The sequence below is a fragment of the Monodon monoceros genome, unplaced genomic scaffold (assembly GCF_005190385.1).
Source record: "Monodon monoceros isolate NGI ecotype Baffin Bay Population unplaced genomic scaffold, NGI_Narwhal_1 Super_Scaffold_2, whole genome shotgun sequence".
Classification (NCBI taxonomy): domain Eukaryota; kingdom Metazoa; phylum Chordata; class Mammalia; order Artiodactyla; family Monodontidae; genus Monodon; species Monodon monoceros.
In genome coordinates this window covers 62,386,779-62,410,526 of record NW_021703776.1, presented here as the reverse complement: position 1 = coordinate 62,410,526, position 23,748 = coordinate 62,386,779, and the positions used below count along the sequence as shown (strand labels likewise).

The window sequence follows — 23,748 nt, the reverse complement described above, 5'->3', positions numbered from 1 at the left end:
GAATGTTTCTTTCTTTAGAAACTGTTTCTAAACAGTCATTAAAAGCAAAAAGAAGGAAAAGAAGATGAAAAACAAGGAAATACTTTATAGGCACACAGCATTAGAATCTAGGATCTCAGTTCCATAATGAAATCAGCCTTTCACAGAAGAGTCAGGCATTCTTGTCTCTAGAATTATTACTGTGGACCAGAAAATATTTTGAGTAGAAAATGGCCACTATTTTGAAACTCAAACATTTCTCTTTAAAAGACCAGTAGGATGAAATCGCTCTATTTAAAATTCAGCCAGCATAATACTTCCAAAACCTGAATGGACGATTTTGCTCAAGAGAAAAAAAATCTTTTAAAAGAAAAAAAAAAAATCCTTCAAAATGAAAAAAAAAATGGAGTATATGAAACATTCGCAAAAACTGAGTGTTAGCTCAGTTCAGAAAATGGAGACAAGGACTTCCCTAGTGGCTCAGTGGTTAAGAATCCACCTGCCAATGCATGGGATGTGGGTTTGAGCCCTGGTCCGGGAAGATCCCACATGCCACAGAGCAACTAAGCCCGTGTGCCACAACTATTGAGCCTGCACTCTAGAGCCCGTGCACCACAACTACTGAGCCTGTGAGCCACAACCACTGAAGCCCACATGCCCTAGGGCCTGCATGCCACAACTACTGAGGCTGCGTGCTGCAACTACTGAAGCCCGTGTGCCTAGAGCCCATGCTCCACAACAAGAGAAGCCACCGCAATGAGAAGCCCGTGCACTGCAACGAAGAGTAGCCCCCGCTCGCCACAACTAGAGAAAGCACGCACGCAGCAACGAAGACCTAACGCAGCCAGAAAATAAAATAAAGTAATAATAAAAATTAAATTAAAAAGAAAATGAAGACAATTGGGGTTAGGAATAGGTTAGGAGGAGGAGCTAATACCAGATCACGGTGGTAATGGTCAAAAATTCAGTCTCTGGGTCAAACGGATTTGGTCTCAAATCCTGGCTCTGCCTCCTTCTTTTTTTTTTTTTTTTTTGTGGTACGTGGGCCTCTCACTGCTGTGGCCTCTCCCGTTGTGGAGCACAGCCTCCGGATGCGCAGGCTCAGCGGCCATGGCTCACGGGCCCAGCCGCTCCGTGGCATGTGGGATCTTCCCGGACCGGGGCACGAACTCGTGTCCCCTGCATCGGCAGGCGGACTCTCAACCACTGCGTCACCAGGGAAGCCCTCTGCCTCCTTCTTGCCTGGTGACCTTGGGTGATATTCTTACCTCCTTTACACTCGTGTTCCTCATGCACACAAATGCAACACTATATGCAGGGAAAGCCCTTGGCGGTCACTTGGCACACAGCATGCAAACATGTAAGCTGTCACTCCTCCTCTTCGCATGGCATTGCCCATTATTACTAACACTGTAAAATACTGTTAGGCTTCCCTGAGTTTCAGGCACATAATGAGTGTTGATCAATGCTGTTAACATGGTTGTCGTTACCTCCTATTACTGAAGCCCATGTACTTATTTCCTTAGTAATGCAGGCCTCTGTTTTCAGTCAACCTCTGAATCCAAATCTTTTCTTCCCCTCAAGTAAATACCAACCTCAGTTTTCCTGCAGTCCTTATTTGCTATTCAGTCAATAAATCCTAACAGTGGCCACAAAACTACAGGTCAGTATCTGCTTAATATCTTTCCTCCCTGGCTTTGATCACAAAGACAAAATGAAGATTCCAATTTCCTGGTTTCCTTTTCATATGGAAAAGCTTTCAGGGGTTCTGAAAGGTCTTCTGGCCCATATTCTTTGAGGAGCTCAAATGCATCCTACCTTCGTGCTCACACATGGGCCATTTGCTTGAGATACAACGAAGAAACCAGCTAGCTCATCCTCTCATCTGTTTAAACTCCCAGCACTAGGTAAGACAGTAAAGATCACAGAGAACAGCTCTTTCATGTTAAAAGAATTATTAATTCCAGTATCGTCACCAGATTTCCTTGTAAAGCATTTATTTCTTTACTCTCTGTGCCCGCTGACCAGGTTCTTTAAAAGCCTGAAGCCGGCAGAAAGGAAGCAGACTTTTACAGATACATCCTGTTGGCCATTCTGGGCTCACCAGTCTGGGCCCCAGCTCCGGGCCTGTCTGTTCTGCCTGCTGGGGGAGGGGAAGATTTGGGCAGCTCTGCCTCTGCACAGAACACCGGCTTCAGGCCGCTTCATCAACAGAACTGCACGGTGTCCAGCTTTCTCTTCAGGGAGGGCACTTGCTGGGCCCCGGCTCATTCATCTCAAAGTGACCGTGGCGGTTCCCAGCTCACTGTGAAAAGTATTTCAGTGGCCAGGAGAACTCCAACTCTGGATTCTAATTCTGGCTCACAAATGGCCCAGTCAAACAAGTTCAACACTTTTGCTGGGCCTGGCCTTACAAATAGGAAGCAGTAAGACCAGGGCTTTTTTGCTTATAAAACAAGACATTAAAAGGTTTACTTTGGGGCTTCCCTGGTGGCGCAGTGGTTGAGAGTCCGCCTGCCGATGCAGGGCACAGGGGTTCGTGCCCCGGTCCGGGAAGATCCCACGTGCCGCGGAGCAGCTGGGCCCGTGAACCATGGCCGCTGAGCCTGCGCTCCGCACCGGGAGAGGCCACAACAGTGAGAGGCCCGCGTACCGCAAAAAAAAAAAAAAAAGGTTTACTTTGGTGCCTACTTTCTTTTTTTTCCATTTTTAAAATTGAAGTATAGTTGATGCACAATCTTATTTAAGTTACAGGTGCACTGTGTAGTGGTTCACAGTTTTTAAAGGTTATACTCCACTTATGGTTATTATAAAGCACTGGCTATATTCCCTGTGTTGTGCAATATATCCTTGTAGCTTATTTTAGTCCTACTAATTTGCATCTCTTAATCCCCTATATTGCCCCTCCCCCCTTCCCTCTCCCCACTGGTAACCACTAGTTTGTTCTCTATATCTGTAAGTCTGTTTCTTTTTTGTTATATTCACCAGTTTGTTGTATTTTTTTAGATTCTACATATAAGTGATATCATACAGTATTTGTCTTTCTCTGTCTGGCTTATTTCACTTAGCATAATACCCTTCAAGTCCATCCATGTTGCTGCAAATGGCAAAATTTCATTCTTTTTTATGGTTGAGCAGTATTCCATTTGGTGCCTGTACTTTAAACAACACACCAAGAAAATGCCACTGAGCTCCAATGACCACTTTAGGTGGGCATGTGCTTAGCTCCTAATCCCTTACCCACGGACCCACTCTGTGTTCTCATCTCTAATGTTTGGAGGTTGACTGTACAGGACAAAGAAAGATAAGCCCCATCAGCCATAAAATGGTCTTGGAGTAGACCAAGTCTCAGAGAACTGCATCCCCTTGGGGACCCACAAACAGCTGGAAGCAGTTCTTCTTCTAATTCCTCCACTTCGTGCTGAGGTTCTCCAGGTGTGGTCCCCGAGTCCCAGCATCCCTTGGGAACTTGTTAAAAGTGCACATTTTCAGCCCCTGCCCTAGACCCACTGAATCAGCTCTCTAAATGATTCTGATTCCTGCTAAAGTTTGAGAACCACGACCTAAGGCATAGAATACGTGGTAGGTGTATAGAAACTAAGAAATAAACGAATGAGGAATAAATGAAAAGTCTTCATCTTTACTGAACCAATGCCCAGTATGACCTGCTCCCAGGTAATGGCTGAAAGACACTACAGTGCACCCCCTTCGTGTCTGATGGATGCTGGGGCATAAACTCTAATGATCTGGCTGTGGCCTTTGCCTCCTGACCTATCTTCCACACCTCCCTAGTTTATGACACTGCCCCATGCAACATCTATCTGTTAGCTGCCTGTGCCAGGCTCTTGCTGGCTTCCATGGCTTTGAACATGCAGTCTTCCGTGGCTGGGATCTTTCCCTTTGTTCTCTTCCCCAAACCCCTTCTCCTTTTTATGCAGCTAAACCCTACATATGCTTCTGGTTTCAGCTTAGGAAGTCACCGTCTCCAGGAAGCCACCCCCCCGGCAGGTTTCCATAGCATCCCGTACATCCTCTATCAAAACTGCATCCCTCCCTATCTACATTCCTGTTTACTTGTCTTTCTCACCCACTAGCCTACACTGCAAGCTCTGTGAGCCAGAGGACTCATTTATCTTAACCACTGCCATACATCCAGCACCTTGAACAGCGCCTGGTGAATTATTTAATCAATGAATCCTGACTACAAAATAATCTGTGTGTGTGTGTTTTTACAATAGGTAATATATACCTGTTTTAATTTATTATTGATTGATTTCATTGATTCCTAGACATGAATAATTGACTATTAGCCTAGAAAAGAGACCCATGGATATAAAAAAATAGTAATTCAGCATCTTCTTCCTTAACAAAAAAACTGCCCCTACACCCAGTCTTTTTTTTTTTGCGGTACGCGGGCCTCTCACTGCTGTGGCCTCTCCCGTTGCGGAGCACAGGCTCCGGATGCGCAGGCTCAGTGGCCATGGCTCACGGGCCCAGCTGCTCTGCAGCATGTGGGATCCTCCCGGACCGGGGCACAAACCCGTGTCCCCTGCATCGGCAGGCAGACTACTAACCACTGCGCCACCAGGGAAGCCCCAGTCTTTTTTTTTTTTAAACACGTACACACCTCTGAATATTTGGTCTGTAGTTGAAACACCGGCCCCTGTGAAAGCCTGTGTGCACAAGCCTACTGTTCCTTTTCCTTGCCAGGTCAGAAGAAAATTGAGATTGACTATAAGATTTCCATGTGTAGGAGGATCCAGGATCACAAAAGCCTCCCTCCTATTTCATATTTGCACACTCTCCATCAGTTTTAATTTTTGCCAGCTTGAGAAACAGTCAAAAAGTCCTGGATGGCCGTCCAGCACAGTACAACCCTGAGCTCCCAGCACAGCACAGGGGCCAGCAAGCCACCTCTGAGAAACCCATGATGCTGCCAGGATGCCGGCTGATTTCACAAGGCGCTGCTCCTGTCCCTGTTGCCTCACTGAGTCACAGGGCTGTACTCACAGCACATCAAAGATTCAACCAATCTGTCTGTGGCCTGACGGAAGCCAGCCCACACACGGCCATCTCTGAGGACACCCATCCCCAGGTTTTCTCGGTTCTGAGGCATTCTGGCATCCAACTGCATACCTTAATTTTCTATAGAACAACCTGAAACCACGGGGCTCAAGGAGGAATGCCACTAGACCACACTGGTGATGTGGCCAAGGGAAGTAGATTCCTTGGTGTTTCCACCTGGGCGTTACAAGGGAAACCTCATTCAGCCTCATGACTAATCTGTTGGTGATGATATCATCTCTATTTCACACAAAAAATAGAAGTTCGGAGGTGTTAGATCCTTTACCCGTGGCCACTGTCACTTATTCCTCAACTTGTTCCAGAAAGGATTTACAACAGCTTGCAAAACTACATGCAGAATGAAATAAAATGAAACTTAGTGAATGAGGAAAACAGGAAAGGCTTAACAATAAATGTAAACAATAAACACAATGCAGTTATTAGCTCCGTTTCTTTGGATCAGGAGTCCAGGCATGGACTCTGCTGAGGGTCTCACAAGACTGCACTCCAGGTACTGATTGGGGCCACGATCTCATCTGAACCTTGACAGGGGAAGAATTTGCTTCCAAGCTCATGCAGTGATTGGTAGCATACCCAGCACTTTCTAAAGGCACCAGTACTGGCAGCCTCCTCTCTGGTCTGCAAACAGGCCACACCCTTCCCAGCATAGAGGCCTGCCCTTCCCCCACCCATGACAGACCTCCCCACCCCCGTCCTTCCCACACACGGTGGGCTCCACTCAAAGGAGCACACCTCCAGAAGGCTCTTCCTGTCTACCTTGTTCCAAGTTGGCCACCCCCAGCCCACCCTATCATATCACACTATTTCCCCCATTCCTCTTCTCACAATTGGCAATGACTTGGTTTCTTATTTATCGCTGTCTGTCCACACTAGACAGTGAGCTGTCTGAAGGAAGAACTTTTGTCTCTCTTGTTCAGTCCCAAATCGCCACACCTACAGCAGTACCTGGCACACAGCAGGTGCACACTCAAAAGTTGTAAAAGGAGTGAATTAAGTAATTGATGAAATCCTCCTCCAAAAGCTCGTGGCAAAAGCAGGATATTTAAAAACCTGAGTGATGGACTCTGAGAGCAGCCCTAGCAGCTCTTGCCAAGTTCTCTGACAAAGACCCGAGACCAAGTGTCCTGTCAGGCTGGCTGCTCAGGCCCCACGGGGGGCTTGGAATGAGTCCCCTCACCTCTCAGTGTCCCAGTTATTTCAACAATGACATGAGGAAAACATTCCTCATGTCAGCCACCACCCCTGTCACTCTCACGGATAGAAAGGGCTTTATACCCATCGATAACGAAAATACAATAAAGCTACACCAGACAGTCTCCTGCTTACTAAGGAGTAATCTAAGTCCCCTAAGCAGCCAAGAGAGATGCTACAAAATAATTAGTGTTTTACCTGCTACAGTGACACTCATTCAAATCTGTGTTCAAAAGCCCCATCTAATTACAATCCAAAATATAATTTTCTGAGGAGAAACACTGCAGGTTTCCAGGAAGTTTATGCTGAAAGTAAACTCAAAGCTAAAATTAAAATCAAATTGAAATTACATTTAACCTTGAGCCAGGCAGGCTGTGTAGTAAAGAATTAACCTGGCCCAAAGAGAGTCTGGCCTTGGCCTTTAGCTCCTGGGGAGTGATCTCTAGGCCCCTGGAATGCACCGCTTGACAGGATTGTCCTTTTTTGCCTGGGTGCTTTGGCCAGGAGACACTCTAACAGTGTGCTTTATGATGGGGGCTTTGGGCCATCTGATAACAGTTCCAACCTCCAGAGGAGCTGGAGACTAAAGGCATTAGCATGACCTCTGGGAGGGGCTACAGAAGGTCAGCCATGCAGGCAGCAGGCAGCAGGTGATTGAGTCCCAATAAAAACTCTGGACACCAAAAGCTCAGGTGAACTTCCTTGAGGGGAAATACCCCATGAACAGTGTCACACATTGTGACCAGGAAGAGTCAGTGCCAGTCCATGACTCCATGGGACAGGATGGTGGAAGAGGCCAATGCAGAAATATCTATAGATCAAAATACCACACAAAAAATATGGCAAGGCCAAACACTAGCCATCTATAGATAGAAGGTATAGAAGAGGATCCAGGAGGTCCAAGTGGCTTACAAGAGAATTGTTAACAGGCAGAGGTGGATTCTGAGATTCAGAGGCCTGCTCCTGGCAGTCACAATAGTAGACTCATGCATAAGAAGAGCCGATAGCTCCTGCAGCATCAAAGGTGGACCAGAGGCTCCGCTTGCTCTGACTAGTCTATTCCCTGAAAGGACAGAAATGTGTGCACATTCTGACTTTAAGTGTATAACGAGTGTGGGGATAAAGATCTAAGATGGACTTGGCATTGGGGGTAGAAGTCACAAGGTGATCAGAGAGGATGAAGATGACAGAAAGGCTAAGAAGGGAGCTAAGAAAACTTTCTCCAAAGCAGACCTTCCAGGGGTGATGCTGGGTGAAATACAAAAGGGTAGAAAAGAACATTTTCCATTCCCGAGTGAACCTAAAATCCAATGCGGGCAAGAGATGACAGCAGTGCAATATAGTATATGCACTAAATAAGGATAAACACAATCAGCATCTCTAAGAAACCAAAGAAAAAACATTTACAGAGGTCTGGGATGAAACTTGAGCTGTGCTTTCAGCTTAAATCAATGTAGAAAATGAAGGCATCTCAGGCAGAGGACAGACATGGACCCAGAGGCAGGAATGTGCATTGTATATTTAGATACAGTGAAGGAGTAGCCTAGGGCATAAGTTAAAAGACAGAGAGAGAGAGAGAGAGAGAGAGAGAGAGAGTGAGAGAGAGAGAGAGAGAGCGCGAGCGTGAGAGCTACTGAGTAGGGAAAACATTTTGAGCTTTAAGGTTGGACTTGTAAGGGCTGAAGTCTGATCGGTGGTACAACTGAGGTGTCTACTGCCACCTGGTGTCACCTTTATTACATATTCAGAGTGGCTGCTCATCCTAAAAGCTAAGTTTGCCAAAGGAAAAATAAAAAGGCAGGTTTAGAACATCACACTTTAAAATGAATATCTCATTTGATTTAGGACCCTAGTTCTAATGGCAATTTGAGGCAAATCATTAAAAGCTGTAAACAGAAATGTTCCAAGCACGTTCTCCTTTGAAGCGAGGGAAGATTGGCTTGATTTTAATTATAGAACAGCAGTTAGCTTTATATGATTTTCTCCTACAGACACACACACACATAAAGTCTGTATCCTTGCCTGCATCTCTCCTCTTGCCTTATAATAAATGATGAGTTTCCTTTATAGGAAAACCCAAAGTGGGTCATCCACAAAGGCTGTGATCTTCCTTTGGAAGGAAGCCACTGGCAGTCCCCAGGCGCCAGCATCTCCGACACCGTTGTGCTGTTGGAGTTCCAGCGTTCTCCTGCACAACCTCCCACCACCTACCTCCCAGGACCTCAGCGGGAAGGACACATCTGTGAATCCCCTGGCCTTCCTTCAATTCCTTACAGCTGTAAAAAAACACTGCATGGAAAGAAAAGAACATTTCCTAGACTGGGAATCCCCAGACACTTACCCAAACCGAACAAGTGAACAGAGTTTTTGCTCCGGTGAATTATACTGCATGAAGGGGAGTGGGGAGAGGAAAACAGTCCTGAGACGACGGTGGTCTGTAAAGGCCTGGGCTTTGCTGCAGTTCACATTAATCTTCCTGGCTTCTCTGAAATGTGGGCCTGCCTCGACTGGAGAGGCCCGCTTTGCTAGCAAGTTACACTCACTTGCAACTACTTCATCCAAGATTCAGGTCTGAGTTTGCTCGTGTTTCATACACCAGCCCAACGTATAGGTGGTCTTCTCTCTCCCCAGCGTGACCCACATAGCTCAACCCATCTCCTGGCTTCCTTGCGCCCCCGGGGGCTGCCAAGACTGGTCTCGTCAGCCTGCCCGAATTCAAGGTGGGGAGTGGATTCGATACTGGCTGCTGAGGACCACCAGGGAGGCTACGGGATGGGGGGCTGCTTATTCCTCCTGGATTTCCCAGTTGGCAGCCAAGACACAGATGGAGAAGGCAGCGTGAGGCTGGGGGAGGGAGGTGAAAACAAAGAAATGAGAAAAGAGACCCAAAGACAACATCTCCTCCTCAGGGAGGCCTATGTGTGAATCCAAGTATAATTGAAATGATTTCACATTCATGTTTCCACAGTATACTAACTACTTCCCTTGCTACAAGAAATGTCTCTGTGACACACCAGCGGCGGCCAATGCAGATTTGCAAAGGGGATTATCTAATTTGAGGACAAGTCAATTAGCAACTCTAGGACTTAAGACACATTATCAATGTAGCCAGTTAAAATTTTTATGTGATTCATGATTAAATTATTTTGCATCCAAACATATTCAATGAGTTAATGAAGCCAATATGCTGATCACAAAGCCTTTAATTTTTATAGCAAATGAGGCCACGATGGGTGGAACTGATGTGCGAAGAAAAAATGAGCAAATCTTAAAAAGTTTCCCAAAAGAGAAAAAAAAGTCTTGGCTAATATGGAGTCATTTCTTATTCATTTACGAAGTTTTTCAAGTTTTTAGACAATGGACAGTTTACTATTAAAATTTTTGAACTGGGTAAAAGACCAAAATAAAATAAGAGTTCTAAGTCCTAGACATCTCAAAAGTAAACTCTAATTCAGAGAAATTAGAATTATTATTTTGATCTTATAAGAAGAGCTATCTCATATTTATAATAGAATTTTCCCTCTGGAACTTGTCATATGATTAAGGAAACCCAAAAGAGGTAACATTTCCTGAGAGAAATACCTCCTTTATCCTCTCCCTTCTCTAAGTTACAAACACAATGGTACTTGGAAGGTGGCATTTGTATATTACGCAACTTTATTCTTTGTCCTAAAGGTAAGTACAGATACTTCTTTGAAGGATAAGGGGAAAATGAAAGGAATCAAATTCATATACAATTTATATATATGACCTTCCATGATATCAAGGCAAATCCCTTTAGTCCTAAAAAAGATCACAGCCCTTAAAACACAGGTCATGACTATGTTTTAAGCTTCATTTTAGAAATTCCGCCAATGACAATAAAATATACAGGCAAAAATTTACATGTGTGGAATGTGATGTGATGGCTATTTTCTTCTTTATTCTTTTTAATGTTACTTAATTGTCATACAATGAACATATATTATTCTTATAAGACAAAAAGAACAATTTTTTTAAAGGCTTGCAATGCAATCTTCACTTACTGTATTTCATTCAAGGCCACGAAAGAGAAACGGTTCATTTATAAACCGTTCCGTAGATTCATCAGTGAGACTCTATCTAATCTGTTCTCCACAATGAGCAAAGGAGAAGATCTCGACAATCAGAAATGTAAGTGGCCAGGGGTGGGGCGGGCCAGATTCTCCATAGAGAGGAAGGGACACAGGACAACAGCACACTGTGCCAGGACAGCCTGTCTATCACAGACCAACGTGGCACCACCCGTTGACCTCAGTCCGTGGAGTAGCAATCCCACCAGGTAGTCGCTGTCATACCTATTCTAAAGGCAAAGAATCTGAAACCCAGCAAGCTACCAGGGCCACACAGCTAGAAAGTGGCAGGGTTGAGGTTACGTCCGGCTTGGCATCGCCCGATGCATTCTCTGTCCGTTGCTTCCTAAAGGCTCCCTAAGGTTTGTTCCTTGCTGGAGATCCCCTGAGAACAGAACTCCCTTTCCACGTTGACCTTGTTTCTTTTCTCTCTCCTGCCACATCCGTGCTTGGAGGAAAGAAAGAAATCCAGGATCTACCCAATATTGGCCACCCTCACTTGAAAGTGCATGAAGGTGAACCTCTCGGTTGGGGAATGAGATTATCAGCAAAGTGCGTGACAGTCAGGATTGTCCAGCTCTGCCCTCCTGAGCTCCCCTGCCTCTTCCAGGGAGTGGCTGGCCTGGAAGGGTGCTCTGTCCCTACACCACACACAGCAGAACACAAGCTCACCTCCCACCATGCTCCATCCTCCAAACCTCACAGTGCACAAGGATCCCAAGAGCATTCTCATAAGCTCCCCAAACTCAGGCATCCAGCCCCTTACACAGTGACTCCCCCGCCACCCCCCAACTGTGCTGCTGTAGCAACTTTCAAGAGCAGAAGGTTAGCATCTGTCTGGCCACCTAACAATTTCGATTCTCTCTGTCCACGTCAAAGTCGTTTCTCACGACTTCTGCCAAGGTGCTCATCATATTCCTGCTAGCAGTCCAGGGATCATAATACAAAATAAATCACCAAAGAGCAAAGAAATCGAAATTTGCAAAAAGGGAAGAATCTCTGCAGGCCTGCTCTCCAATTTTTGCTTTCAACACGTTCCTTTGAAATGGGATGAAAACCAAAGGTGTAGGCTGCTAGGGTCCTGGGAGAAGTACAGCCTTTCCACTCTATTTCAGACAGAGAAGGGTCCAATTCAAATCCACAACTGGGGTAGGGGAGCTTCCAAAAGAAGCCTTACCCTTGTTAATCATTTAATTAATGGTAGGAGCTACAATAGCAGCCAACAGTTATAGAGCACATTGCTCGGGGGCACTGGGTTGAGCACATGCATCTATGTTCACAGTCTCATTGAATCTGAACGACAGTTCTTCAAGATAGGCTCTTTATTATCCCCACTTCCCAGATAAGCAAACTAAGGTTTAGCGAGCTTAAATAACTGTTCAAGGTTGTAAAGCTGGACTGGATTTTTAGCTCTGGGAGACCACAAGCTTCTTAATTGCTGTGCTCTATTGCTTCCCATCAGACTTTCAAGTGATGGGTATTTAGATTCCAAATGAAGCCTGGTTTGTCTGTCCAGGTGCTTAGTTCACTCCAGAGTGCATTAAGATCTTTTGATTTCAATAGACAAGGGTGAGGTCAATCTAGGGGGTGGTGCTGGGAGGAGAAAGAAGGGAACCCAGAGAATTCAAATTACAACCGGGAAATGGCTTGAAGGAACTAAACACATGAGTTGGAGCCAAATGGTTTGGCAGATGCAGCCATGTTCAGGGATTTGTGATGACAGGGACAGTCCTTTTTCCACCCTACTTTGAGCTGACTTTATAGAACTTTATCTTTTATATCCAAAGATCAAATAAATAAAAAAAGATCACATTTAATGAGAACTAGGAGAAATAAACTGGTGGCAGTTAAAGGGTAAAAATAACTTCTCTGTGGCTTCAGACCACAGGAGCTTTCTCATTTTAAGAGGCACAGGCAAATCACTTAAACAAGGCCTTTTTGGACTGTGTTCATCTCATGTTTCCTCCCACATCCACGGTGGTTAAAGTTATATACAGTCTTAGCTCTTGAACCTCATGGAATTGTGTAGTAAATGGAAGTACAACCAGGCCAAACTCAACAACTCACAAATGCAAGCTTGTAGCACAGAAGTCAAAGCCAGTTCTCCTTTGTAACCAGTTGCTTTGTATGGAAGGAGGTTGATCAGAATTAGAAAAGGTTATGGAACCCACGGTCTTTTTTTTTTTTTCCATATATCGTCGATACATAATATAAATATTGCACTAGACATACAAGTTTGCATACAGAAATGTATAGACATGTTTGCCAAATTGAAAGCAATGTTTAGCTCAGGGTTGTGAAACAGGGCATTTAAAAAAATCTTTAGCACATTATAATGGTTAATTTTATGTAAAAGTAGGTGTTGCCTTTATATTCACAAAACAGGTAACTTCAATGAATATGTATTGTTCATTTAAGACAATGATTAAAGTGGTTTGCTTAATACAAATGGAATCCATGGTCTTAACGAGAGACTTTCCTTCCTCCATCCTCAAGCCCTGTTTCTACTCTCCTCTGATTCTGGACACAAAGTCTCATAGTTGGCTAAAATCCAAGGAATCCTCACTTCACCACCTTGTTTTCCATGTGCAGATGTGTTCTGGGCGAGACGATGAGAAAGACCTGATGAACTCTTCCTCAGATCTAGAATAACCAAGCTCACTCAAATACCCAAAGGCAGCCAGAGTGATTTGAGATTCCTACCTCTGCCCTATACCACTGCATTTGAGGCCAGATTTTGGGAAGCACTCCTCAATCTTAAGAGTCAAGCTAACACCTGGAAAAATCCTAGAGTGTCACTAGCTTTCCAGTGAAACTGCAGACACAAAAACAGAATCACTTATAGGAGATAGCTCTGAAATATGCCCTTCAATTTCCTAATTTGGGACATAATGTGGGGCTGAGTCAAGATGAGATCAGTCTCAAGAGAAGAAAGAAGCAGGGGTGTTTACACTGCACTTTGGGGGCCCTTGTTTTGTACACCAAGGGATTTGATACCCTCTGTTCCATGGTCAAGTCTACCCTTGGTCTGTAACCCAAGCCTATTCCCCAAGGCACTGTACTTACCGGTAGAAAGTAGAATAGTCCACAGTTGAGTGGCAGGTCTGAAACTCCCAGGATTTGAGTTTCTGGCATTCCCGATGGGCTCGAAGCTTTACCTTCACTGTCCCTTGACACAGTTCAGGCACTGGTTTTCTCTGGGGTCTGTTGCAGAACTCATTGGACTCCACCCTCCAGGACTCGGCAAAGTCATCCACATCAAACTTGAAGTTTCCATCTCCACCAATTAAGTCATCACGCTTATGTCCATTGTAGTTGCCACAAAGACCACAGAGTTTGCCCTTGAGATGGGGTGCAGCCATGACTTCTACAAAACTGTCTCCATCCCATGATATTTCCAAACCTAGAGGAAAAGAGGATCAACCACTCTTGAATCCACCAATAGTTCCCAACTGTATAGACTCTTACATAGTACATATGACTATCCTCTAACAAGGAACACTGAGGATCTCACCAAATTCTTGATTACCTTTTAATTTCACCACATCAAACACTGTATGGTATAACATGAATCAATTATTGGGACTTAGAACTTTTTAAATGTATAAAGTTTGCCCTTATAATGATATCTTATGTACCCTAATTTGACTTGTAGATGACTATTCACTGACCATGTTACTCTAGGGTTTATATTTTTGCCCTTTTCTAGAGTAATTGTCTTGGTCCAAATCATGTTTTCATTTATCCAACGACTATGACAATGCAGAAATGGAAAGACAACAAAGATGATGGTTTTTTTAATATCATTTTTCTTCATCCAATAATCCCCCCATATGATTATGCTAGGTGCCAAGTGAAAATTTCCAAATTATTTGCTATAGTGGAAGTATTAAAGTAATAAATATAAAGCTTCTGAATACATCCTCTTCAAAGGACAACACTCCTACAAATGAAAATGTTTGCCCCCTCGTTACTTTACAGTCATCTGTGAGACATGCCCAGCTGTTCAATCCATGCTTCCTAGGGTTGAGATGTTATGAGCCCTAGGTTGGGGCCTCCATGCCTGGGCTGATCATAAGCTTCAAAATTTGACTAGGCATTGGAGGCTACCAGCCCACAGGCCAAAGTTACTCATGTGCTGGACAGAATCAGCAGGACAGTACTGTCCTGTTCACCAAGGAAACAATCTTCACTCCACAAGGTAAAGAATGTAATCTCCTCTTGATCTGCTGAACTGACCATCTAAACAATTGGAGAATATTTCTGAGAACATTCATATTTTTCCAGACCTGCTGGCCCAAAGCTTCTAGGATTTACTCCAGCCAATGGCCCCACTGAATAGTGGGATTTCTGTCACATGTCAGACAGCCAGGTTCTACTGTCACACATCACAGATCAGTCTGACCAGAAGGTCAAGAAGGAATGTTCTCATATCCATCCTTATATTGTATGTGAAGACACTGTCCATAAGACAAAGGGGAGGGTTTTGTGAAAAGTCTTTTGAGGCTCAACCCAGAGCAAATGATAACTCTGGTCTTATCATTTTCTTTATGTCTCGGGTGTGCGTTGGAAGCTTCTCTTACTGTTCTCCTGGTAATGTCCTGGCAGGGCCTGAGCCCCACAGTGAATGGTGAACTAGGTACCAGTTTGGTGGATGAGCACCAAGAGAACCTCTACAGTAGGCTGAGGTGCATTTCTGCCCTAGGACTCTTCCTTACTCAGTGTCACTGTCTCCTAAGAGGGACAGCCCACAAAGAAAGCTCTGTTTTAACAGAAAAATAGAAAGTGTCCCCGCTGTGTGTTTTCAGTCTTATCCTCTTGGATTTCTGACAAAACCCAGTCTTTGATTTAGCCTGTTCTGAGCCTCCGGAAAGATCAACATGACTCTTTTTAGAAGACTTTACCTTTGTTCCTGAAGGATCAATACTAGCCTGATGAGCAAGTAAGTGTTCAGAAGATACTCAGAAGCTGGGGAGATAAGGCGATGTTGAAAAAGGAGAAAGGGATAAGGAGGGATGGAATGGATCTTGTCTGAATATAAAATTGGCATAAGGCAATGTCAGAGTGATATAAGATCAGCAAGAAGCACTCAGAAGTAAAATGCTAACACTAATATTCCTTAAGCCAATATTCTCTTGGACGTGGTCCAAAGGGAGGGAAGCCTGGCCAAACAGCATTCCTGTGAGTAGGACACACAACTGCCACAAGCAAGAGTTACAGATCCGCTTTAGGGAAAGTTATTGGTAGAATAAACCAGTGGTCTAAAACTGGATTTCTCAAGAAATAAACAGAAAGACTCATATGGAAATCACTGTATGCTAAATGAAAGGAATGGAAGCATTCTCAGTCCAAAGCAAATGGTAGAGAAGATTTCTTGATCAGGAGAAGAAGCTCGGTTCCAAAAAGCAATTAAATAGAATTGGGTAAAAAGCAGGAAAGAAGGTAATCAGAAAGTGTCTCTTGGGCTTTCGGGAATAATTGGGTGAAGAGAAGACAGTGATGGGACATGGTGATCAGAGCAAGGACACACTGCTAGTCTGTCCCCACACTGGACTAATCTCCTGTGTGGATCTCAAAGATGGGGTCAATTCTGACAACCACAACTATTGTATAAAACGATGTCTGTTTCTTCATACCCCATCTTCCAACACATTATCTGACACATAGTATACACTCACTAAATGAATGAATTACCCTGTAAATTGATACTACGAGTCTGCAAAGCCAAAGAAATTTGTGAATTTCATGCTAGTTAAGACACTGAAATAACATTTTGAAAAAAGACAAGCAAACTATAATATGATTTGTAATACACTTCTAAGGTATAGAAGAAACTTGACCTCATTAAGCCTGTAACTAGGCAGCTGCCCAGCCAGAGAAATGAAGGGAGAGATCAATTCCATACAACACTCAAACTTTTAGAGCATAATTCTAAAGATTTTCCACCTTGCAAAATTTTCCAAACTACAAATCTCTTTCCTAGACAGCAGGCAAATACTATTTTCCAAGTGCCACACTGGTTGAGAATTTACATCCAAAGGAGCTCCAACAAAATTACTGGCAATGATATAATAAACGTGAGACTTTGGGCAACTGAGTTCATGGGAATTCAACTCACAGTGAACAAGCCAATCATTCTTTCTTTGCAATGGACTACTGGTCCATGCATGCTTGGGAAGATGCAGACCCACTGTGTCTTTAATAAACTCTTCTCGAGACTCTTGACATCTCTTTCATGAAACACGGCCCCCAAAATAAGAGAATAATTTGTAATTCACTCTCTTTTCCTCCTCTTTTCTTTTTATCATTATACTAAGAGGATTTTCACAGAACAACGCTAGGCTTCGTATTGTGTAGGGATGACTTATTCGACTACAGATGCCTTTGTCTATTGCTGTATCATATACATATGAGTTTGCACAGTTACTTTTACTCTCTACATGAGTAGAATCCATGCAAAGTAAATTACAGTAGTGACAGGCAAAAAAAAAAAATGAATAAGTTGTAATTGAAAAAAAAACCTGCTCTTCCTAAAGATATTTTAAATAGGCATCTTATGAGATGAAAATGCCATGGAAGTGTTTGAGGGTTTGGGGTTAGTCCTTTCTGCAGCTGGGATGAGTTTCCCAGTTCTCTGCATGGGAAATTGGTAGAAATAACTGGCAGTCAGAAGGCCAATGCTGAAGCACACGTCTCATGTGGGATGTGAGCAGCAGCTGCATTCCTTCCACTGTATGAAGAGCTTTCCAATTTTCCCTTCTCACCAGTGAATATTTTACCAACCTGTTTTTCACCTTTCAAGTGTGTGACCTGGCTCCAGACTACTAATTTTTTTTTTTTTTCTTTTTGGTAGGGGGATTGTTGTTCTTTTATTTTGTGGTTTTCTTTGCTTTGTTTTTTTGGTTGTTATTGTTGCTTTTGCTGCAGTCCACTTTTAAGAGAGAGAGGAGAGGCAAAATCTGTAGACATACCACAGTGATGCTTAAAAATGGATAATTTTTCTGTTTAGAGTTTACACCAAAGGAAAAAAAGAAAAAGAGATATATATATAGATATGTATATATCTATATATATCTATATATATATATATACTCTAGGTTCATCAAGTGTAGAGCTCTACCAAAAGTGAAATAAAAAGTCGCACTCCCACATGTTAATGCTTTCAGGTGGATCTGATGTAACTCTTTCAGGTGGAGTTGATGAAGTGAACAGGCGGCAGAAAGGAAATATTTTAAGTGATTCGCTAAGTGCCAAGAGTTGGGGTGGGGGTGTGTGTGACAGGGGTGAGCAGAGCTTTCTCAAGCTACTGAGCCTTGTTCTGTGTCTTCTGTACTACCCGAGTTGTTATTAGGAATGTAGCTATAGCCTAATTCCACCCAAGCTACACGGCCACCTGTGCTCCTCTGGCAGACAATTCCATCATGAAGCGCTAAGTCTATAAACCACAGGGCCACAGAGCCATTCTTCCCCATATCCCATCTTCCAGCTGCAGGCTTGATTTAAGCTGCTATTTTGAAGAAGGTACCCTTTGATCACATGAGCTTATGAAAACAAATTATGGAGGAAGAACAAACACTCAAAGGATATACTGTGATATTTTAGATAGGCAATCAACAGGTAATAAAAAGAAAATATCCCTAAGGGGTAGTACAAACTGAGATTGGCAGACCAGAGTGGAAGAGACCATTGTCTGGAAATGGAATTGTTCCATTCAATGGATAATCGCGAAGCAAGTTTAGTGCCCAAAGAAATACAGTTCCTCCCTAGCAAGCAGAAAGCTTGTGCGCTCCGTGTAATACAGGAAGTTGTTCAGCTGCGTATTAAGGGCACATAAATTACTTGCATCATGGCAAGAGAGACAGAAAAAGAAAAGAAATTGTAAAACTGAGTTCAAGGCCTAGAAGAGTTAAATTCACTATCCTAATTATGGTATTTATGATATATTATTATTTTCTTAGCAGCCTCATCCTTGTGGTCATATTTGCCATGTGAAATCCTTACAAAGAGTACACTTATTCCGTAAGGTATTGTCAGCTGTGACAGGAACAGTACTGAAACTCCTCAACTGTCAGTAATATCTGAATATGCAGAATCCCTTTGAGTACTGGGTTGTAGATGACTAATAATTTCCATATCAGTAGAATCCACTGTGTTCACCTGGCTTGCAAACAGATAAGCAAGGTGCTTCTAATTATAACTGTGTAATAATGGGTCATTTTGTGTACATTCTACATGAAGCCACAAACTGTTGCTTCCTTCAAAGGGATGAGCTGAGGCCTACATGTGCAGAGTGGCATGTCATTTGAATGCAACAACAGGTGTCTGAATTGTCTGGGGTGGATTAATCCCTCTAAAGTTGAATGAACAGAGCTCTTCACATCTACCACTGTCAAAGTGAACAATGGGAATCTTCCCTTCTTTATAGAATGTCCCAATACATTAATATTTAACATTTCTTAAATAAAAGCTCCCTGGGCTTCTCCTTGGCTTCCTGCCTTTGTTTAGCTAAGCTGGCATTCCATCGGCTCAAATCAATTTACCAAATATATTTTGAAGGTGCCGTGGAGAACAGTCTCTGCAGTCCCTCAAAAGCGCCTGCTCTATCAAATGTTTCCCTTTCAACCCATATTAGCTAAAGAAACTGGAACCCAATTGATGTTTTGACATTGTTAAATTCTCATCAGTGCAAAAAGTAAGAAATATGCTGATTTCCTCAAGTATCGTGCTTAAAGAAATAGCATATGCCAGGAGGACATGCAGTTCAAAATCCAACTGACAAACAATATGCATTAACCAAAGGCAGCATGGAAGGAACCATACATGATATAATATAAACTGTGTAAACGAACTGAATTCATTCTTTGGGGCTGAGAATGAACGATTGATTTCTGCTTCTAAGATGCCTCTCTAAGGCAGCACCTCACAGACAAAAATTTGAGCCTCACTGAACGCCTAGAGTAACCTACTAGCAACTATGAACAGTTTGGCCTAGGGGGAATGTATCTGCCCGTGGAGGGGAAACACAGAGTCCAGGGGGCCTCAGGCAACATGTGATGCTGAGAAAAGGCCTCAGCGGCCAGCTGCCTGTGCCCACGGCTGGGGGAAGTGCTTTCAGAGCAAGCATCCTAAGTGTCCTCCAGCAGAAGCCAGTGGTTCTACCCCTCAACTCAATGAGCATCCTGCCCCGGGTCAAGAATGGACAGGACTGTTGGTCACACAGTCCACCATCTGCGCTGCCATCTTCACACCCACACTTTTGCAGTTTGCTTTTGAGGAGTCCCTCCTTCTTGGACAGATGCTAACAAGGAAACACTCTTTCTCACGGATGTGAGACTGCACATTACTGGCTGAGCTGGGAAAGACACAATTCCAAGCTAGACATCAATGGCCTAAAGTAGCAACAAAACATGAGAAAGGGGTTATTCGGAGAGAACCACCGCTATGTCTGGAATGCGGATGGAAAGGCACTGGATGTCGACAGATTGCAAGACTGGTGTAACTGGCATCGGACTGCAAGGCTCCTCGGTGTGCAAATTTCTCCAGCTGTTTTGTGGCACCTCGGGCGTGCGGCCACACCTGCGGCTGGAATACCGCTCTGCCTCTGGTTTTCCTCCGTGGAGGAGGAGCAGCTGCAGCTCCTGAGCACAAGTTGGTGAGACAGAGGGAAGAGCCAGAGGTGCAGAGAAGGCCCGTGCTTCTAGAAGCCCACCTGCTTTGGTCGTCACTTTCAAGAGGTAGCCGTCCAGGTCGATGTGAAACTGCGGCGCGTGGCAGGGCAGCGCGACGCGCGAGCCGTTCCAGCGCACGGTCAGGTGCTGCTGGAGGCTGACGGTGCCGGCGCCCAGCACCAGGTCCACCGACTTGGTCCAGGAGAAGGAGCGGGTCCTGCGCGCATCGTTCTTCACCAGCACCTGAAAGGGCGAGGCAGGGGAGGAGCAGTCTTTTGTCAAAACGTACTGACACGTCCCCTGAAAGTTAAATGTCCGTCCGTCAAAAGTGTTGTAGTGGGGATCTCCGAATACTGTGCAAACGCCAGGCTCTGCGGATGAGTGAGAGACAAAAGCAGGTCATAAACCGAGTGAAGGATTCAAAGAGAAATCAGGGGTCCCTGCAATAAACCTGATAGGGGCACCTGCCAGGTAAAGGGAAGGCCTTAGCAGAGGTGCACTAAGGAAAATCAACTTAAAAGAAAATAAATAAAAAGTTTGGTTGTTCTAAAAGTTTGTACCAAACCTCACAGGACATGTAATACTTCTGGTGCTTTTATACTTAAAAGTTATTTACAACACTTCTGAATTCTTAAAGCATCTCTATTTTAGAGACTTGATATGCTTCTATGGTCTTAATGTCAAAGACAGAGAAATGAAACTAGGATAATTTTATAAACAGAACTGGCCTAATTTCATAACCCATATAAACAAGAACAAAAATATAAATAAAAGGCAGCAACATAAATGACAATACACCAAAGCATTAGTATGGTTTCCATTTAACTGATGCAAAAAATTTGGAAACATGGTATTCTCAGTGTTATTCACGGTCTTAGAGAAGTATTATATTCAACACTCATGTATTTCTAAGTACAGATAAGTAGAACTGCCAAACAGATACACGTTTAATATTGTTAAGAACCAAACACGGATAAAGTTGATAGTCTCCGTGTATTTTCTAGAAATACAAGTCTCCTATATTTTGATCTGTGTATCAACATCTAAAGTTGGATAAAGAATCAATTGTAAAACCCATCATTCAGTAAGTTTAAGAAATTCCAATGAATTCATCACTTCAAAATACCACTAATTCAAATACTTATGAGACCCAAGTAAAGTTTTACACTTTAGGGCATTTCAAAGGTTTATACAGAAAACTAAATATCATTTCTTTTTTTACAACAAAATTTGGCATTGATTTGTTTTCTAAATAAAGATATTTTATCTGTTTTTAAGAAGGCATAAACAACCAGGAAATGAGAAATTCATTTAGAGAAATTAGCCCACATGATGAAAGAACTAAAATAAAAAGATCGATTTCCAGAACAGGTCAAGAATATGAAACTATCCTATACAAATAATTGCTCTGAATACGTAACAGAAGAAGTAAGCATCAATACAGAGGAAGGATGTGCCAACTGATCTGACGGGACCAACTGGATCCAAGGCAAACATTTGCTTTTAATTTCTAAAATGTTTGGAGAGTAATGTTGTTTTATGATACATTATGTCATTTCATATGTCAATTTCACATGACTCCATATAAATCATACGTGTTGGGAATTTTGTAAATTAATTATTGTTCTAAGTTAGCTTTCCTTGTCAACATTTAATAGAGACTCACAGAACAGATTGTTTCTGGTATGTAGGAGAGTTTCAATGAGCAAATACTTCAAGGAATATAAAAAAGGCACTACTTGGGGGAGGAGGGTGGAAGAAAAGGGTGGGAGAGAAAGCTTTGAAAGTTCACCAGCAACAGTTTAATTCACCCGCCATTTCGATTCCTTTCTTATCCTTTTTTATGGTGTTCTTTCCTTGTGACTCCAGTTTTACTCAGTTTGTTGCTCCACACTGTACCCCACCCTCACCTTCTTAATCCTATATCCCCCCAACTAGCGTTCCCACCTATCTAACCACCCCATACTGCATTTTCCAGTCCTTTCTCCATGTGATTACTTCAAAATTGTCCTATCACACATTGCTCTCACAGTCTGACAAATGAAATCCTTCCCTGGGATGAAGATGGTGCTTTTTGGTTGACAGGGAGCAAGGCAGTTCTTTGGGACACCTCAAGTGGCATCAGGAGAATTATAATAGTTCAAAGTTAATGCTACCATGTGCCCCCAAAGAACTAAATGTTAACCTGACCGCCAGATGCACCAAATTCAAGAAAAGGGCTTTTTCAGAGTTTTTAATGCCACATACTTGTCAAGAAAACTCAGAACCAATCAATGCTTTTGAGCTCTTGAGCTTGAAATAGATGGACCTCAGCTGGCAAAGGCCAAGGCACAAGTGAAGGAGCTGCAATTATATTCCTGAGAAATCCTCTCTCAGTTGTGAGCAGGCACAGGGCATGCCTACACCTTCTGCCCGGAGTCTGTAGGGAATAACATACAGCTTCTCCAGGTGTTCTGACCCCAACTGCATCAAAATGACAACTAACAAAAACAGTAACAGCTAACGTTTACCAAGAATTCACTACATACCCTAGCACTATTCTTCATGCCAACTGATCATGGACACATTGTAAGAAAATGGATATTTAGATTGTCTCCTAACATTAAACAAACAGCTAAGCACTTGGTAGTAAATCCATAAAATGAACTATTATCTAGTCATTGAAAAAGTCTGTAAATAATGCTCATGATTGAAGAAATGCTTATGCCATATTAAGTGAAAAATAGGAAACAAAATTCTATCTATAGGATAATCTTGACTGTGCTAAAATAAATATCCAAACACACACATACCCCAAAATTGTAAACTGAGATTGTTTCTTGGTGGTAGAACCATGAGCGATAATTTTTTTCTTCTGCCTTATGTTTCTGTTTTCATTTTTGTTGTCCCTGTGTTTTGTTTTTAAGAGTCAAGATGTGGGTACAGGTAGATAAGGTCAATTATGTGACAAACCAAATCCTCAAAGAAGCAACAGAAAATATACTGCCTATAGAATGGCCCTGGGGCCCTAGGGAAATCTGAGCTTACTCATAGCTGGGCAGGAAGCTGTGAGGGACATCCAGGGAGACCAGGCAAGGGAAATCATGTGTGAGCAGGGCTGTCAGGAAAGATATTTTTCAAGAGGCCATAACTTGTGGAAGAGAAGGGTCTGGAGATCAGGATGATTTTTCTGTATAAGGGCAATATAGAAGAAGCCAACAAAATTTCACGATGAGGAAGATGCCTGAGAATTATGTGTTTCATTTGGGACATTTTTATCACAAACTAATATAATTTTGAAACCTTGGCCCTTTTTCCTGGCACCTCAAGGTCCCCATGCCAGATCCTCGAGGTGTCCATGCAGGAGCAGCGAACACACGCACAGAGAATGACGGAAAGTGAGAATCTCAGGGTTAAAATATCTGCCTCGCTGAAAAGGAAAAAAAACTATAGAAACACTTAGGGGACAAAAATGAACACTGTATCCTCATATAATTTTTGCTCAGCAGACCCAGTGAAATGAGTCACAGTCCAAGATGTTCTGATGTCTGGTCACACTCTTCTGGAAAGCCTGGAGCGGCAGTTAGAGCTAAATAAACAGACCCTTCCATAACTATCCTTGCCTGAATATGTTTAAGTCAGATGATGGAGAGAAAAAGCCAGTTTACAAGCAGTGGTATGTGCTTTCATAGTCTTTTAAGTCAAATTATCAGACGTCATTTTTGTTTTGGTTTGTTTTCAGTAATATGTATACA

The 23,748-nt window shown here is 43.1% G+C and overlaps 1 protein-coding gene across 2 annotated transcripts in view; it reads right to left on the bottom strand.

Moving 5' to 3' along the window:
- BMPER (BMP binding endothelial regulator) overlaps positions 1-23,748 on the bottom strand; it is a 262,209-nt gene that overhangs the window by 65,475 nt on the left and 172,986 nt on the right. For both annotated transcript variants that reach the window (XM_029234380.1, XM_029234379.1), the window contains 2 exons: positions 20,056-20,385; positions 13,413-13,749 (listed from right to left, as the gene is read on the bottom strand). In XM_029234380.1, the coding sequence (XP_029090213.1) occupies positions 13,413-13,749; positions 20,056-20,385 (667 nt within the window). The remainder of the gene's footprint in view (positions 1-13,412; positions 13,750-20,055; positions 20,386-23,748) is intronic.